At 46.3% G+C, this 16,635-nt stretch overlaps 1 protein-coding gene across 1 annotated transcript in view; it reads right to left on the reverse strand.

Annotated features, from left to right (window-relative positions):
- Positions 1-2,397: 2,397 nt before the first annotated feature.
- Positions 2,398-16,635, reverse strand: part of LOC115081067 (vomeronasal type-2 receptor 26-like) — a 58,288-nt gene continuing 44,050 nt past the window's right edge. Inside the window, exons 7-9 of the mRNA XM_029585582.1 lie at positions 13,134-13,358; positions 4,441-4,564; positions 2,398-3,308 (exon numbers count right to left, since the gene is read on the reverse strand). Coding sequence (XP_029441442.1) covers positions 2,398-3,308; positions 4,441-4,564; positions 13,134-13,358 — 1,260 coding nt within the window. The remainder of the gene's footprint in view (positions 3,309-4,440; positions 4,565-13,133; positions 13,359-16,635) is intronic.

The following is a 16,635-nucleotide window of genomic DNA, read 5'->3' on the forward strand; positions in this document are numbered from 1 at the left end:
AACTTTCTGCCACTCTGCTTTGCTGCCATACACCAGATGACTCACTCAACTCCTTGTGGTGTTCTTGCCACTCTCATGGTTCCTCAGTGTGTTGGTGCAAGTCTTTCTGCTTGCTATGTTCCCCCTTCATTGTGCTGTAGGATGTTGATGCCACTTGTCTTGCCACTTTGCCTGTCATGCTGCCTTCGAGGTTTCATGCAACTGTTATCGGTGCTCTGTTTTGAAGCTGTGGTGTGTTTTTTACACTCTCGCTGCTGCTTTGTGCCTCTGTTAAAGCACTCTTGCCACTCCTGGTACTCCTTTGCCCCTTTAAAGTGCCTTAGGCTATTCATGCCACTTTGGTGCCACTTTGCCACAGTCTTAGTACCTTGAACCTCTTTTCTTGTTCTGATGATTGCTCCCTAGACATTTCATCAGAATTGATAAGTAAACCCCAATTCTGCAGCCAAAAATAGGCTGCAAATACTTCCCCCATTGACTTTAATGACAAACAAAAAACGAATGAAACTAATAAACGAATTGGTTTTTCCCCCTATGAAACTAATGCAATGAATTTGGGTCCAGGCAAAACGAAAACCAAATCGAAACACATTTTTTCCTTCTGCACATCCCTACTTGCTGCTGCTTGGTTTTATTGTGTAAACTATAACATTATACCAGAGGAAACTAGGCAAAATCAAATGCCCAAAACTTGTTTATTTTATTGTGTATACAAAATTGTCAATATATACAATATCTGGACATGTGTGGGACACTTATGTATATACAATAAATTTTAAAATCTAATTAATTTAACTATTAGACCCACATTCATAATCCATACACTCCATACATTCATAAAAAACCCGCAGTACATATACATATACATTCATGTGAGTATATACATCATCTGTGATATGATATTATTCATCAAAGAGAACACATTAACATATTTTATGAGCCAATGATTTGCAGGAACTGGGAACACAGGAGCAGTTTGCAAGATTTTTCCTGCCTTTTGCTGAAGTTCTAGTGTCCAACTGATGCTCAGCCTACACCAAATGAAGGAAGTAGCTATGCCAAGGAGGTGAGATAATTTTTAGGACCTGGTAACTTTGCGTACTTTACTGGAGCTGAGTCTCTAAATCTGGAGATTCCAGGTCAAACCCAGAGAGTTCACAGATATGCACACAGGCCCCATGTTCAGATGCTATGCTGTGTGTTGCATAGGGAGGTGTGTGTGTGTGTGTGTGTGTATGCGTGCACTGTGAAAATTATTATTCTAGATAGTGAGGATACTCCTGAGAGAAGGAAGCATTACATCCTGGTTGAGATGTGCACATTTATTGACTGGCTTTTCCATGTATCTTTGTATGCCCTAACAGAGTAAAACTTAGTTTCAAGTACATGCTAGGAGCCCTCTGATGAACAGGTTATGTGTGTGTTCTGATGCACATCTCCGTAAGACAGTGGAAAGGTTCAAATCTGTTGGGGAATCTCGATCCAATCCATCATACTTTTATGCCCCTGCTCTTCAGGTGAAGGCCATCTCATGCAGTGTACCTTTGGTTGTCCAAGCAGCACCTAAGTCTCTCTTGTTTGTATATGCAGTGTAAAATGGGCATATTACTGACCCAACATCAGCAACCCATCCCCAATGACTTTTACCTGAACTTTCAACCCCTCCTGCAGCACTGCCCTCCCTATCAGTCACAAGCCTAATGATAACCTGTTAAAGGTCTGACTTCACCTCCTCCACTGGAAGAGCATTTTAGATCTCATCATCTTTCTTTCTGGTTCTTATAAGACCAACAATAAATCACACTCAGCTACTAAAACCAATGAAATCATTGTCCAAAAAATCCAGCCTCTCCATGCTCTTTTAAGTTTATCTATTTAAACAGGGCCACTCCATGCAGGTCACCCCAATATATTTAAAGGTCAATTGCAGCTGAACTACTACTGTGAGGGTCATAGCCACTGCTCTGAGCAGATTACCTCAAATTATTCTTGAAAGCCAAATGCAATTTTGCCACTGCTGTTTGGATCAGAACCACAGCTCCATGGAAATTACTTAAAATACGATCTCTTCAATCATGTATTTGATTTGATATTTCGAAAGGAAGCTTGCTGCTGTTCTCTGTCATTACTTATTTATGTTTTGATGATGTGCATGTTTGTCGACTGTGTCTATGACCGCACTATGTATGTTTTATTGTAAGGTGCCGAGAACTCTAGATTGGCGGCATATAAATTTGTAAATAAAAACAAACAAACAAATAAATAAATAATTAGAGGCAATGTGTTCTGTGTTCCTGTGCATAATCTACTGAACTATCCAGTCCTAGAGGGAAAAGATTATGTAGCCTTTGCATCAATCCAATAGGCCATTCATTTTCTGGACATTTTACTTAGATTTTATTTCCATGTTGAATTTTTTCCTACTACGTGTTTCTTGGTGTTCATCTCTGGCTGCAGGAGAATAATGTAACACTTTGGAAAAAAGATTAGAAAGAGTAACGCTGCACCAGAGGACAGGATGGTGAAGATCTCCACTGCCACCATGTGCTTCCCTTGTGTACTGAGGTAGGTGGGAATGAAAGACAGCCAGACACTCACAAAGACCAACATGCTGAAGGTGATAAACTTGGCCTCATTGAAGCTGTCAGGCAATGTCCTAGCCAGGAAGGCCACAATGAAGCTAATGATGGCCAGGAAGCCCATATATCCCAGCATACAGTAGAAGAGTATGGTCATCCCATCATTGCACTCAATGATTATCTTCCCGCTTTCAGATCTGGTGTTGTTCTCAGGAAAGGAAGGGTGGCTAGAAATCCAATAAGTGCAGATAACAAGTTGGATGAGGGAGCAGAAAATAATGACAAAGTTGGGTATCTTTGGCCCAACCCATTTTCTGAACTGGTTGAGAGGGTTGACAGCCTTGAAGGCAATGATCACCGTAACTGTTTTTGCCAATATACAAGACACACTGACAGTAAAGATAAGCCCAAAGGCAGGCTGGCGGATCATGCAAGTGAACTTCATGGGAAATCCAACAAATGTCAAGGAGCAGAGGAAGCAGAGTGTGAGACTGCTGAGGAGAAGGTAGCTGAGGCCCCGGTTATTGGCTCTGACAATTGGTGTCTCCTGGAACAGACAGAAGATGAAGAGGATGAGGATGGTTGTGAAAGACAAGATGACAGCAACAGCAGCCAAGGCTGCTCCCAAGGGTTCCTGGTAGGACAGGAACTCAATGACTTTTGGAAGGCATTTATCTCTACTATCATTGGGCCATTGGTCTTCTGGACACTTCCAACACTCGGTTGTATCTGAAATAGAGGAATAACCCCAGTTACAAGCCCAATCTATGAGCATCATCTGTCCATCTAAGTAACAAATCTACAAAGCTCTTAGGAAGTAATTATCAAAGACACTTGTGCACATAAAACCCAGTTTTATTCACATAAGTGGCTCTTTGAAAAGAGCCCTGGGGTATGCAACTAAAGTATGCATGGAACACAATTTCCCTCACATTTTTACATGCATAAAATATAGGTATTCTGGGAGGGGGGGGGGGCCTGATTTTTGAAAGTATGCATATAAATCTACGTACACAAAGCAGGTATAACTTGTATCTATTGCACAATGGATTCTGTGAGCACTCATGAACTGTTAATGTGGATATAGGTGGAAGCTGTTTGAAAATTACCTTCCCCATATCCCCTATGAATTGTAAATCTCATGTCTGGAAGCCAATTAACTATCCTTGAGGTTATGACTTCAATGTCATGTAAACTGAAAACATTATATAGTGACTCACATTTTCATTCACTATTCAAATCAAAGTTATGAAGATACCCTTTATTATAAAAACATAAAAATTATCCTGAGATAGATACTCTCGTACATGAAATATTAAGATCAAAAGTGTCCTTATGTTGGTCCAATTAAAGTATCCCAACCTGCAGGGATGCCCTATTATACAATAACGGACCACAGAAGCCAAGTTGTAGGAACTTGAATCAGATTAATAAAAGAGAAAAGTGTGAATTGAATGCCTCTTTCAACATTTCTGTAGTTGGCTGTTCTGACAATGGGAGTGACTCATGGATAGGGCCTGTTTAGGAGCATGAGAGACTCATGGGTTTTGATAGGCAATTAGGATCACCAATAAGCTTCATGGCATTGGAGACTAAAACACCTCAGTTCTTTCCCCATTGTAACTAAGGACCTTCCATTTGTTTTCCTTTCTTATAGAAATTTGAACTGCAAGTCCTGCATTCAATGGGTGTAAATCGAGGGCTGGCTCATGGGCAAACTTAGCAATTATGGAACAAAAAGTGTTTCAGTCAAACTCATTTGTGAAAAGTCTGGAATGTATCACATCATAGCCTTGTTAATTCAAAGACTTGGCATGTTAGACTCCCTCATTATCTCACAGATAGACCAGAGGTGGCTCACCCGTTTCGTTGGCTATTTCTCCAGCAGAGCAAGGGATGCAGTCAAAACAGCAGCTGAGCTGGCCAAGTCTGGCAGATTTCCTGTATCCAACAGGGCAGCTCTCACTGCAGACAGAGTGAGGGGTCTGTTGATTACAAAAGGATTAGAACATTACCATGGTCATTATCTGTTACAAGGGACGTGTAGCCAAAACGTTTTCGTTGCATTCGTGATACGTATTCGTGGGGGGTCAATTCCGTTTCATGCGGAAGTATGGAGAATTCCATAAGTTGTCGATCTGTCAATACGTTACTACGGCGAGTTAAATTCCTGTCCCAGCTAAAATTAAAATTAACTACAACCCCCCACCCTCCTGACCCCTCCAAGACTTACCAAACCTCCCTGGTGGTCCAGCGGCGAGTCCAGAAGCCATCCCTGCATTCTCACACCCACGTTTGCCGGGTTCATCATGACGCCGATAGCCTGTGTCACAGGGGCTACCGAGCCATTGGTCAGTCCCTGTCACATGGTCACCGGCGCCATCTTGTGCTCCTACCATGTGACAGGGGCTGACCAATGGCACCGGTAGCCCCTGTGACATAGTATGGGCAAAGGCTATCGGTGCCATTTTGAGTCCTGGCATCGGACGGCAGGTCGCTCCGGGACCCCCGTTGGACCCACATGGACTTTTGGCCAGCTTGGGGGGGCCTCCTGACCCCCACAAGACTTGCCAAAAGTCCAGCGGAGGTCCGGGAGCGACCTCGTGCATGCCGGCCGTCCGATGCCAATACTCAAAATGGCACCATTTTGAGACTCAAAATCGCCGTCCGATGCCAATACTCAAAATGGCGCCGATCGCCTTTGCCCTCACTATGTCACACATAGTGAGGGCAAAGGCGATCGGCGCCATTTTGAGTATTGGCATCGGACAGCCGGCATGCACGAGGTCGCTCCCGGACCCCCGCTGGACTTTTGGCAAGTGTTGTGGGGGTCAGGAGGCCCCCCCCAAGCTGGCCAAAAGTCCCTGTGGGTCCAACGGGGGTCCCGGAGCGACCTGCCGTCCGATGCCAGGACTCAAAATGGCGCCGATAGCCTTTGCCCATACTATGTCACAGGGGCTACCGGTGCCTTTAGTCAAAATGGAGCCAGCAGCCCTTTGACCCTACCATGTGACAGGAGCTGCTGGTGCCATTAGGCTGCCCCTGTCACATGATAGGGCAAAGGGCTAGCCAACGCCATTCTGAAAAATGGCACAGGCCATCAATTACCATTTTGACTAATGGCAGGTGCCAGTCCAGGAGCGATACTACCAAGGATTTCTGATGAGTCCTGAGGGGGTTGATAGGGGATCTGCTGGGGAGGGGGGGGGGGGGGGGGCAGAGCTCCTTATTTTAGCTCCTTATTCAGATAATCCTCTGAATTAAATTCCTCCCGTTCCCCAGCAGTATTTACACCCTTCCTATTCATTTTATCTCCTTAGTCAAAAAATTTCATGTCCAGATTTTGCCCCTCTACTTAGCTCCTGTTGCCTTCACTACGGTTCACTTACCTAATCCTCACCCCACTAGCCGTTTATTATATTGTACAGTGACACCCTTATATGCCCCTCTGTCCATGATTTCAGCTTGGTGCAATACCTTAGCGTCAACCACTAGTTTGCTGTTTCTTAGTTCAAGACCTAAGCCTCTGCGATCACGGATGTATTATATTTACTCTCTCTGGGACACTGTTTTCTGTACAAATGTTAAATGTTATTCTGCTTGTTTGTTGGTTAATAAGATATTTTATTATTAGTTCTTTGTAATTGTTCACATTTGAAGCTCTGTTAATGTTCTATGTAATTGCTTTCATTTACCGAAGCACTGTTTCTGTTCAATGTAAACCGAACTGATTTGTAAACCATTACAAGAATTTCGGTATATAAAACTGTTAAATAAATAAATAAATAAATAAATAAATAAATAAATGCCAGCAATATTCTTAAGGTCAGATTTAAAGTCTGGCACCCACAGATAGAGGACAAGGGATGGGATGTTTGCCCTTGGAAATCAAAGAGCTGCAGGAGGAATCCCAGTTTGTGGATGTTTGTATTGCCTATGTCTACCTCTGTCCCTCAATGTTCTAGATGTCTGGATTTGAGAAGCAAATTTCTTCAGAGAATCAGGAAACTGGTTCCTGATTCCACATTGAGCTATTTCTTTAGGGGCGGATTTTCAGAGCCCTGCTCGCCGGGAAGCCTATTTTACATAGGCCTACCGGCGCGCGCAGAGCCCCGGGACTCGCGTAAGTCCCGGGGTTTTCGGAGGGGGCGTGTCGGGGGGGCGTGTCGGGGGCGGGCCCGAACCGCGCGGCGTTTTCGGGGCGTGTCGGGAGCGTGGCTACGGCCCGGGGCGGCCCGGGGGCGTGGCCGCGCCCTCCGGACCCGCCCCCAGGTCGCGTCCCGGCGCGCAGGAGGCCCGCTGACGCGCGGGGATTTACGCCTCCCTCCGGGAGGCGTAAATCCCCCGACAAAGGTAAGGGGGGGGGTTTTAGACAGGGCCGGGCGGGTGGGTTAGGTAGGGGAAGGGAGGGGAAGGTGAGGGGAGGGCAAAGGAAAGTTCCCTCCGAGGCCGCTCCGATTTCGGAGCGGCCTTGGAGGGAACGGGGGTAGGCTGCGCGGCTCGGCGCGCGCCGGCTATACGAAATCGATAGCCTTGCGCGCGCCAATCCAGGATTTTAGCGGATACGCGCGGCTCCGCGCGTATCTACTAAAATCCAGCGTACTTTTGTTTGCGCCTGGAGCGCAAACAAAAGTAGGCTATTCGCGCTCGTTTTAAAATCCGCCCCTAAGGGAGCAATTTAATCCAATTTATTTATTTATTTATTTTATTTATTTAGAGTTTTATATACCGGCAATCATGAAAACATATCTTGCTGGTTTACATCGAACAGGAGTGCATTATAAACAAAAACTAGAACTGTGGTGTCCGAAAGTACAGTTACATTTAACAAGGGTAGCCGAACTTGGAGAAGGAAGAAGAGAGGAGAGAAAAGAGATGGTTAAGTAATATACAATTTAAATATAGTATACAGAATAAATGTTATATACAAGAGGAGTGGTGTTTTAGGAGTCATTGGAATGTGTCATTGGGTTGTGTCCGGAAATGCTTGTTTGAATAACCAAGTCTTAAGTTTTTTCCTAAAAGTTGGGAGGCAGGGCTCCTGTCTGAGGTCTGTAGGAATGGAATTCCACAAAAGAGGGCCAGCTGTGGAGGTGGCGCGATCTCTTATGGTGATGTGTCTGGTCGTTTTCGCTGGGGGAACTTGGAGGGAGCCTCTATAAGCATCTCTAGTAGGTCTGGTAGAATTATGTGTTTGGAGAGGGAATTGAAGATCGAGAGTGGTGAGTTGATGTATAGTTTTGTAGGTGATGGTTATGGCTTTGTACATGATGCGGAAGTAGACTGGTAACCAGTGAAGCTCTTTCAGGACGGGGGATATGTGGTCTCTTTTCCTTGCGCCTGTCAAGATTCGGGCTGCTGAATTTTGAACCATCTGTAGGGGTTTGGAGTATGATGATGGTAGACCTAGCAATAGGGAATTGCAATAGTCTAGTTTCGAAAAAATGACTGCTTGGATGATCGTTCTGAAGTCTTGAGCGTGGAAAAGAGGTCTTATCCTTTTCAGGACCTGAAGTTTATAGAAGCAGTCTTTGGTTGTTTTGTTGATGTGTGCCTTGAAGTTTAGCCGGTTGTCTATTATTACTCCTAGGTCTCTAGCTTGTGTGGTAGGCAGATTGGTAGGAAGAGTACTGTTGGAGGTGTTGTTCTCAGGAGAGATGAGTAGGATTTCAGTCTTAGAGGAATTTAAGATGAGGTGTAGGCTGTTGAGTAGTTGTTTGATTTTTTGTGGCATGATTCCCAGTAGTCAAGAGTATTAGAGTATGTGTCTTTGATAGGGATGATGATTTGAATATCATCTGCGTATAGGAAAAACTTTAGATTGAGGTCGGTGAGAAGTTGGCAGAGAGGAAGAAGGTAAATATTGAATAGAGTCGGAGATAAAGACGAACCTTGTGGGACTCCTATGGCAGAGATGAATCTTGAGGATTCCTTGTTTTGGAGTTTAACTTTGTAACCTCTATTGTTGAGAAAGGTTTTAAACCAGGAAAGGACGGTGCCGCTGATTCCTATGGATGACAACTGGTTAAGGAGGATAGCGTGGTTGACCGTGTCGAACGCTGCGGACAGGTCCAGCAAGATCAATAGGTATGAATTTCCTTTGTCAAGGCCCAGTAGGATATGGTCTGTCAAAGAGATAAGGAGGGATTCTGTGCCTCGATTTTTTCGGAATCCGTGTTGTGGGGCGAAGAGAAGATTGTTGTCTTCGATGTAGTTTGAAAGTTGAGAGTTGACTAGTCTTTCCATGATCTTGGCGATGAATGGAAGGTTAGCTATGGGGCGGAAGTTGTTAGGGTCCTTCGGATCAAGGTTGGGTTTCTTTAGGAGTGGTGAGATTGAAGCCATTTTGAGATCATCTGGGAAGGATCCTTGGGCTAGAGAGCAGTTAATGATGTTTGTCAATGATGTGGCTATTGTGTCTGGAATAGATAGAAGTAGTTTGGTAGGGATGTGGTCTGCGGGGTGAGACGAAGGTTCATTCTTCTCAAGATGGCATGTATCTCAGTGGAAGAGACGGGCTCAAAAGTGTTTAGGCTGGAGTTTTTGAAGGTTGGGTGTTGATATAATGGAAAGGCGTCAGCGGTATTGGAAGGCAGTTGAGTTAAAAGATTGTTGATTTTATTTTGGAAAAACTGAGCGAGTTCATCAGCTTTAGACTGTGCCATGTCGCAGGGGATTTCTCGTGGTATGGTTTGAGTGAGGCTGGAGACATAAGCGAAGAGAGCTTTAGCATCAAAGACCAGGTTGTGAATCTTAGATGCAAAATAATCTTTTTTTGATTTTGAGGTGAGGGCTTTGTACTGATATAGTGTGGATTTGTATGAAGAAATGGTGCTGTCACAAGGGGTTTTACGCCAAGTCGCTTCTTTCTTTCTTAAGCTTTGTTTTAATTTTCTAAGTTCATTGGTGAACCAAGGCTGTCTGTTGGAGGCATTGGTGTGAGATTTTTTTATAGTTGAAGGGCAGAGCTTGTTAGCTATGTTTTCTGTTATGTTGTTCCAGGAACGAATGGCAGTGTTCGGGTCGGTGAAATCTAATAGAGGGAGCTGTGAATCCAGCTGGTTGTGAAGGTCTTCTGGGGGGCATCGCCTCCTGTATTGGAATGAAGGTGAGCGGCTATTAGGAGAGTTGGTTTCTTTCAGAGCGAAAGAGGTAGAGATGAGAGTGTGATCCGACCATTGGACCTTTATGTTCTTCAAATTGGATGTAGTAGTAATGCCTTTGTTGATGAAAATCAAGTCCAGAGTGTGACCCGCTTTGTGTGTGGGTTCGTTGACTAATTGTTGGAATCCCATTGCTGACAGGGCTGTGAGGAGGTTTACGCAGCTGTTAGAAGGTGAAGGATTGCCTATGTGCAGATTGAAATCTCCTAAGATGATTGCTGGAGAATCCAGGTTGATGAGCGTAGTGGTGATTTCAAGGATGGGGGAGACATCGGATTCTAGGAGCCCTGGGGGGGCGTAGACAAGAAGGATTTGAAGATGTTGTGATGTGAAGAAACCGACTTCCAGTTTTGTGTTAGAACTGAATGGGTGTTGGGTGAAGTTAAGGCTTTTTTTGGTAGCCAGAAGGATTCCCCCTCCTCTTTTTTTCAGTCTTGGGAGTGAGAAGAAGTCATAGGTCAGCGTAGGGAGTTGGTTTATTAAAGCTGTATCTGAGGGCTTGAGCCATGTTTCGGTTACAGCGCAAATATCTGGCTTGGCGTCGGTGAGGTAATCATTGAAAATTAGAGATTTTTTTGTTAGGGATTGTGCATTGAAGAGTGAAAGTGAAAAGAGGGTGAGGCCTAAAAGCTGGGTGATTGGTGCAATCAGAATAGGGGTGAGTGTTTTCAAGTTGTAGTGAAGGGCTTGTCTGGCAGATGGTCTTTTAGGTAGGAGGTGGTGTTGCAAAATTGGTATTGGAAGAGCTGGATACATTTTGGATGGTTAGCTGGGTGGTTGCTTGCAGGATGAGCGCTGGATGGTTGTTTGCAGGATGAGCGCTGGGTGGTTGCTTGCAGGATGAGCGCTGGATGGTTGTTGCAGATGAGCGCTGGGTGGTTGCTTGCAGGATGAGCGCTGGATGGTTGTTGCAGGATGAGCGCTGGATGGTGCTGCAGGGTGAGCGCTGGATGGTTGTTGCAGGATGAGCGCTGGATGGTTGCTGCAGGGTGAGCGCTGGGTTAGCACTGGTACGGTGCTTGTGGGGTACTGCTCGGGGAGAGCGAGGGGCGACACGAAGGGGCGAAACAAAGGGGCAGGCCCCTTTGTCGCGCTCCTTCGTGCGCGCGACGCCCGGCGCGCGACGCCAGGGAGGGTGGTGGTTTAAATACCCCGCCGGTCGGTCGCGCCTCTGACGTCACCGCCGCGACGTTTTCGTGGGCGTCTCTTTTTCTATGATGGCGGTTCCGGGCGAGGGCTCACGGCTCGGGTCTAGGCCGGCGGAAGCGAGGGCTCGCGGCCCGGGTCGAGGCCGAAGAGGGCGGATGTTCGCGGCCTTACCGGATGGTAAGCAGCTGGAGAGTCTCTGCAGAGAAGGGCCGGCGAGCGGCGCAGGAGCCCGAGAGGGGCGAGCGGAACAAGAGGCCTTACCCCGACGGGCTTCAGCGCTGATCGCGCAGGCCAAGTTCACCGCTGGACCCCAGGTAAGCAAAGGATTGAGTTGAGGAGAGCGGCGGTTTAAATACCCCGCCGGTCGGTCGCGCCTCTGACGTCACCGCCGCGACGTTTTCGTGGGCGTCTCTTTTTCTATGATGGCGGTTCCGGGCGAGGGCTCACGGCTTGGGTCTAGGCCGGCGGAAGCGAGGGCTCGCGGCCCGGGTCGAGGCCGAAGAGGGCGGATGTTCGCGGCCTTACCGGATGGTAAGCAGCTGGAGAGTCTCTGCAGAGAAGGGCCGGCGATCGGCGCAGGAGCCCGAGAGGGGCGAGCGGAACAAGAGGCCTTACCCCGACGGGCTTCAGCGCCGATCGCGCAGGCCAAGTTCACCGCTGGACCCCAGGTAAGCAAAAAAGCTTAATCCATGTTATTCTTCCATGTATTAACCATAGTAGCTTCTGATTCTTGTATCTTTTCCATCTCTGGAATCTTCATTGCTTCATCAACTTTTATAGCGTTTATTCTACCTCTGGTTTCGGTCATGACTTATCTTTCAATTTCTCAAAGTTCTGCGTGAATCATCAGCAAAATTTAAGTAAATAGTTGTCAGTCCAAGGTACTGGGGTTATCACCATATCATTTATCCATATTAACATCATCATAATAAAGTCAAATCAAAGGTATCTCCAGTTAATGGGTGGGTTATTTAGTAGATGTGAATCGGTTATTTACTCTTTCGGATAGTAGAAAGACTAGGGGACACTCCATGAAGTTAGCATGGGGCACATTTAAAACTAATCGGAGAAAGTTCTTTTTACTCAACGCACAATTAAACTCTGGAATTTGTTGCCAGAGAATGTGGTTCGTGCAGTTAGTATAGCTGTGTTTAAAAAAGGATTGGATAAGTTCTTGGAGGAGAAGTCCATTACCTGCTATTAAGTTCACTTAGAGAATAGCCACTGCCATTAGCAATGGTTACATGGAATAGACTTAGTTTTTGGGTACTTGCCAGGTTCTTATGGCCTGGATTGGCCACTGTTGGAAACAGGATGCTGGGCTTGATGGACCCTTGGTCTGACCCAGTATGGCATTTTCTTATGTTCTTATGTTCTTATGACCTACCAATTTGCTGAGAAAGACCTAATACAGACATAGCTGCAATAAAATCAGTTAGCTCATAGGTCTGATGCGTATTTTAATGAATGTTAAAATCCCCTAGTATAAAAACATAAAAATCAAGTTTCAAATCAGCAGGAAAATCTGCTAAATCAAAGTGAGAAGAAGCAACCTCCCCTAGGGCCATGATAAATAACAATCAAACTCTATTGGTTCTGTTTCCTAGACTTTAGATACAAGCCCTCAGACCCTGCTATCTGACAAATCAGACAACTAGAAAACTGTACATTAAGAAGGCAAGTTACTGTTACCTCGAACCCCTCCTCTCATGGCTGGAAAAGCCTATGGGAAGACGTTGTAATGGCTAAAACCATGCTAGAAATCAAGCATGCTTGGGATAGATGTAGAGGAGAGTGGTAAAATGGGTAAAGAAAGCATGAGCTAGAGACATTGAAAGCTGTGTGGTAGCTGGGTGTGAACTAGGAGACTACAATTCCTCGGAAACCAAATGAGTTGTTACTGGCAGGCTAGAATGGCCAGGTACTTTACAGAAAGTCCATGGGATCATAGGAGGCAGGATATTTAAATTATTACAGAATATGGTGGTAAGACATGATGGATAAGAGAAGGAGGGTGTTGGCATAATTATGAGAACCTGAATGCTAGTCTACCCAGGATCACAGCGAACCAAAGAGGAAATCAACAAAAAGCTAACATAGAAAAGGAGCGACAAACGGTCAAACCAGCAGCTTACAGCAGGGACATACCCTAACAAGTACAGACCTGAAAAGCTGAGCAGACAGGATGAGACAATTGGTCTTTATCTGCCATTATCAACTGCATTAGTATGCCACTCCTCACCTGGTTATTTTGGTTCCATAAGATGGCAGTGATATTCAGAATGATTTCATCCCCCGGGGATTCCCTGGCATCATATCTACCCACTTTTATTACTTGACTGGTGTAATCCAGATATATCTGGATATTCATGATGTCAAAGACAGCAGGAACATCCCCATTCTCATCAAAGTAGACTTGCTTTTTGGATTCTGTTGTGAAATGCACAGCCTTCAGATAATGGAGGACCTATTCAGTGATGAAAATAAAACATTATCCTGAACAGGTAGATAATTTCTATAAATATATGCAACCTTTATGAATTCCCCTATGAACAATCACCTCTACTTCTACCCCACTTGAAGTCTGATTTCCCTCTCTTATGCCTTCAGCTCACCAGGCATCCAGCTAAAGTTCCAACCGCACCCAGATCAACCTGAATGGATGGATCCTGTCCCAGTTATGACACATTGCATGCCTGGTGGTGTAATTTTGATTTCTCTAAGACATGTAGGATTACATTTCAAAGTCAATAGCAGAGAAGTATACTGTGCTCAATGTTCAAAACATCAAATAAGAAAAGTGCAGGTAAATTAAGAGTCCTTAACACTTATCAAAGGTGTTTGCACAAAATGTTACTTAATACGGCAATTCTACTGTTTCATAGAGAAGGTATAAATTTAAATAGGTCCCCTGACATGGACCCCATGTTTCGCCGAAGGCTGCGTCGGGAGGGCTGGCAATACATAAATTTCAAATCCCAAGTGTCGTTGACATTAGTACTAAAGTGAACGACACTTGGGATTTGAATAAGCATCTCAGAATCCACCATGGAGAGTAGACTACTGCAAGAACAGATTCCGCAAAACTACCTGTCTGAACAAATGAAAGAAAATTCTATTTCACTCAGGCCATAGTTAAGCTCTGGAATTCATTGCCAGAGGATGTGGTTACAGCAGTTAGTGTAACTGGATTTAAAAAAGGTTTGGATAAATTCCCAAAGGAAAAATACATAAACTGCTATTACAGTAATTAATAAGCAATAGTAGCATGTGATTTATCTAATGTTTGGGTACTTGCAGATACTTGTGACTGGAATTGGCCACTATTGGAAACAGGATACTGGGATTGATGGACCCTTGGACTGACCCAGTATGGCATATCTTATGTTCTTATGTTGTTAGGCTTCACATGCCCTAAACCCTTCATAAATCTCAACATCAGAGGACGAGTAGAGATGGGTTTATTGTAGGGATGTGCAGAGCAAAATTTTATGTTCATATTTTTTATGTCCGAAAGGGGGTCCCACTTGCGGCCAATATGGACATAAAAAAAATCCAATGAGTTGGGTATATGTACATATGTGCAAAAAAAAAATTTAAACCCCCTCACCCTCCTTAATCCCCCCCCCAGACTTACCACAACTCCCTGGTGATCGAGCGAGGAGTGAGGACGTCATTTCTGCAATCCTTGGCGAGAAGCATGTGACGTCGGTGGCACGTCGAGTGACGCGGCGTCACGTGATTCCCGGCGAGTTCGCGCCGGACGGCTCGTTCGGCCCAAAAAGAACTTTTGGCCAGCTTGGGGGGACCCCCTCAAGCTGGCCAAAAGTTCTTTTTGGGCCGAACGAGCCGTCCGGCGCGAACTTGCCGGGAATCACGTGGCGCCGCGTCACTCAGACGCGGCGTCACGTGATTCCCGGCTCGTTCGCGCCGGACGGCTCGTTCGGCCCAAAAAGAACTTTGGCCAGCTTGGGGGGGCCTCCTGACCCCCCCAAGCTGGCCAAAAGTTCTTTTTGGGCCGAACGAGCCGTCCGGCGCGAACGAGCCGGGAATCACGTGACGCCGACGTCACGTGATTCCCGGCAAGTTCGCGCCGGACGGCTCGTTCGGCCCAAAAAGAACTTTTGGCCAGCTTGGGGGGGCCTCCTGACCCCCTCAAGCTGGCCAAAAGTTCTTTTTGGGCCGAACGAGCCGTCCGGCGCGAACTTGCCGGGAATCACGTGACGTCGCGTCTGAGTGACGCGGCGCCACGTGATTCCCGGCTCGTTTGCGCCGGACGGCTCGTTCGGCCCAAAAAGAACTTTTGGCCAGCTTGGGGGGGCCTCCTGACCCCCCCAAGCTGGCCAAAAGTTCTTTTGGGCCGAACGAGCCGTCCGGCGCGAACGAGCCGGGAATCACGTGACGCCGGCGTCACTCGACGTGCCGCCGACGTCACATGCTTCTCGCCAAGGATTGCAGAAATGGCGTCCTCACTCCTCGCTCGATCACCAGGGAGTTGTGGTAAGTCTGGGGGGGGGGATTAAGGAGGGTGAGGGGGTTTAAATTTTTATTTTGGCTCAACAATTGCGATTTCCCACATATCGAACATATCTATGTTCGATATGTGGGAAATCCGATCGTTTATGTCGAATCCATTTTTTAAGTAAAAAAAAAATATGAGTTGCGTTTTACTAATGCGGTCAATCCGAATGCACACCCCTAGTTTATTGTCTACCACAGAATGATAAGCCACTAAGGCACTAATATATACCCTTATATATGATGTGGCAAGGCCTGAGTCAGGAAAGAGTGTCACTACATTAGCAAATGCTGGAACTCACAAGAGAATGGGTCCAAGGCATTCGATTGACACTACATGGAAAATCATTTAAAGGTATAGTTTTTCCTAATTAAAGGCTTCCTATGTGAAACTATTGTGTCTTCAATTTCTCTGGGTAAAAATAGATTAGTGATCACTGAGGGGTAGATTTTACAAATCTACGCGCACGCGTACTTTTGTTCGCGCACCAGGCACGAACAAAAGGACGCGGGATTTTATAAGATACGCGCGTAGCTGCGTGTATCTTATAAAATCCGGGGTCGGCGCGCGCAAGGGGGTGCACATTTGTGCACCTTGCTCGCGCCGAGCCCTGCGCGCGCTGCCCTTCCCTCCGAGGCCGCTCCGAAATCGGAGCGGCCTCGGAGGGAACTTTCCATTCACCCCCCTGCACCTTCCCCTCCCTAACCACCCCCCCCCCCCCCCCGGCCCTATCTAAACCCCCTCCCTACCTTTATCTTAAAAGTTACTACTGCCTCCGGGCAGTAGTAACTTATGCGCACCAGCGTGGCAGGCCCCGCCACAGGCCGCTGTGTCGGGGCACTCGGCCACACCCCCGGACCATCCACACGCTCCCGAACACGCCCCTGACCCTAAACCGCGCCCCCTGGCCACGCCCTTGACCGCCCCTTTTTGCAAGCCCCAGGACTTACGTGCATCCCGGGGCTTGCGCGCGCCGAGCCTATGCAAAATAGGCTCGGCGCGCGCAGGGGGGATTTAAAAGGGTTACACGCGTACCTTAAGCGCCTAACCCTTTTAAAATCCGGCCCTGAATGTTCAATATCCAGTGTTCCTTCATCTTGAGTTAACAAAGGACTATTGGAAAATTGTATACGATATGCAAATCACATCTGTCTGAGCTATGCTGAGACCTTGGGAATCAAGCAAGCATGGTCTTGGAGACCTTTTTTACTGTTCTGGTAATCAG

Source organism: Rhinatrema bivittatum, chromosome 19, assembly GCF_901001135.1.
Source record: "Rhinatrema bivittatum chromosome 19, aRhiBiv1.1, whole genome shotgun sequence".
Taxonomy (NCBI): Eukaryota; Metazoa; Chordata; class Amphibia; order Gymnophiona; family Rhinatrematidae; genus Rhinatrema; species Rhinatrema bivittatum.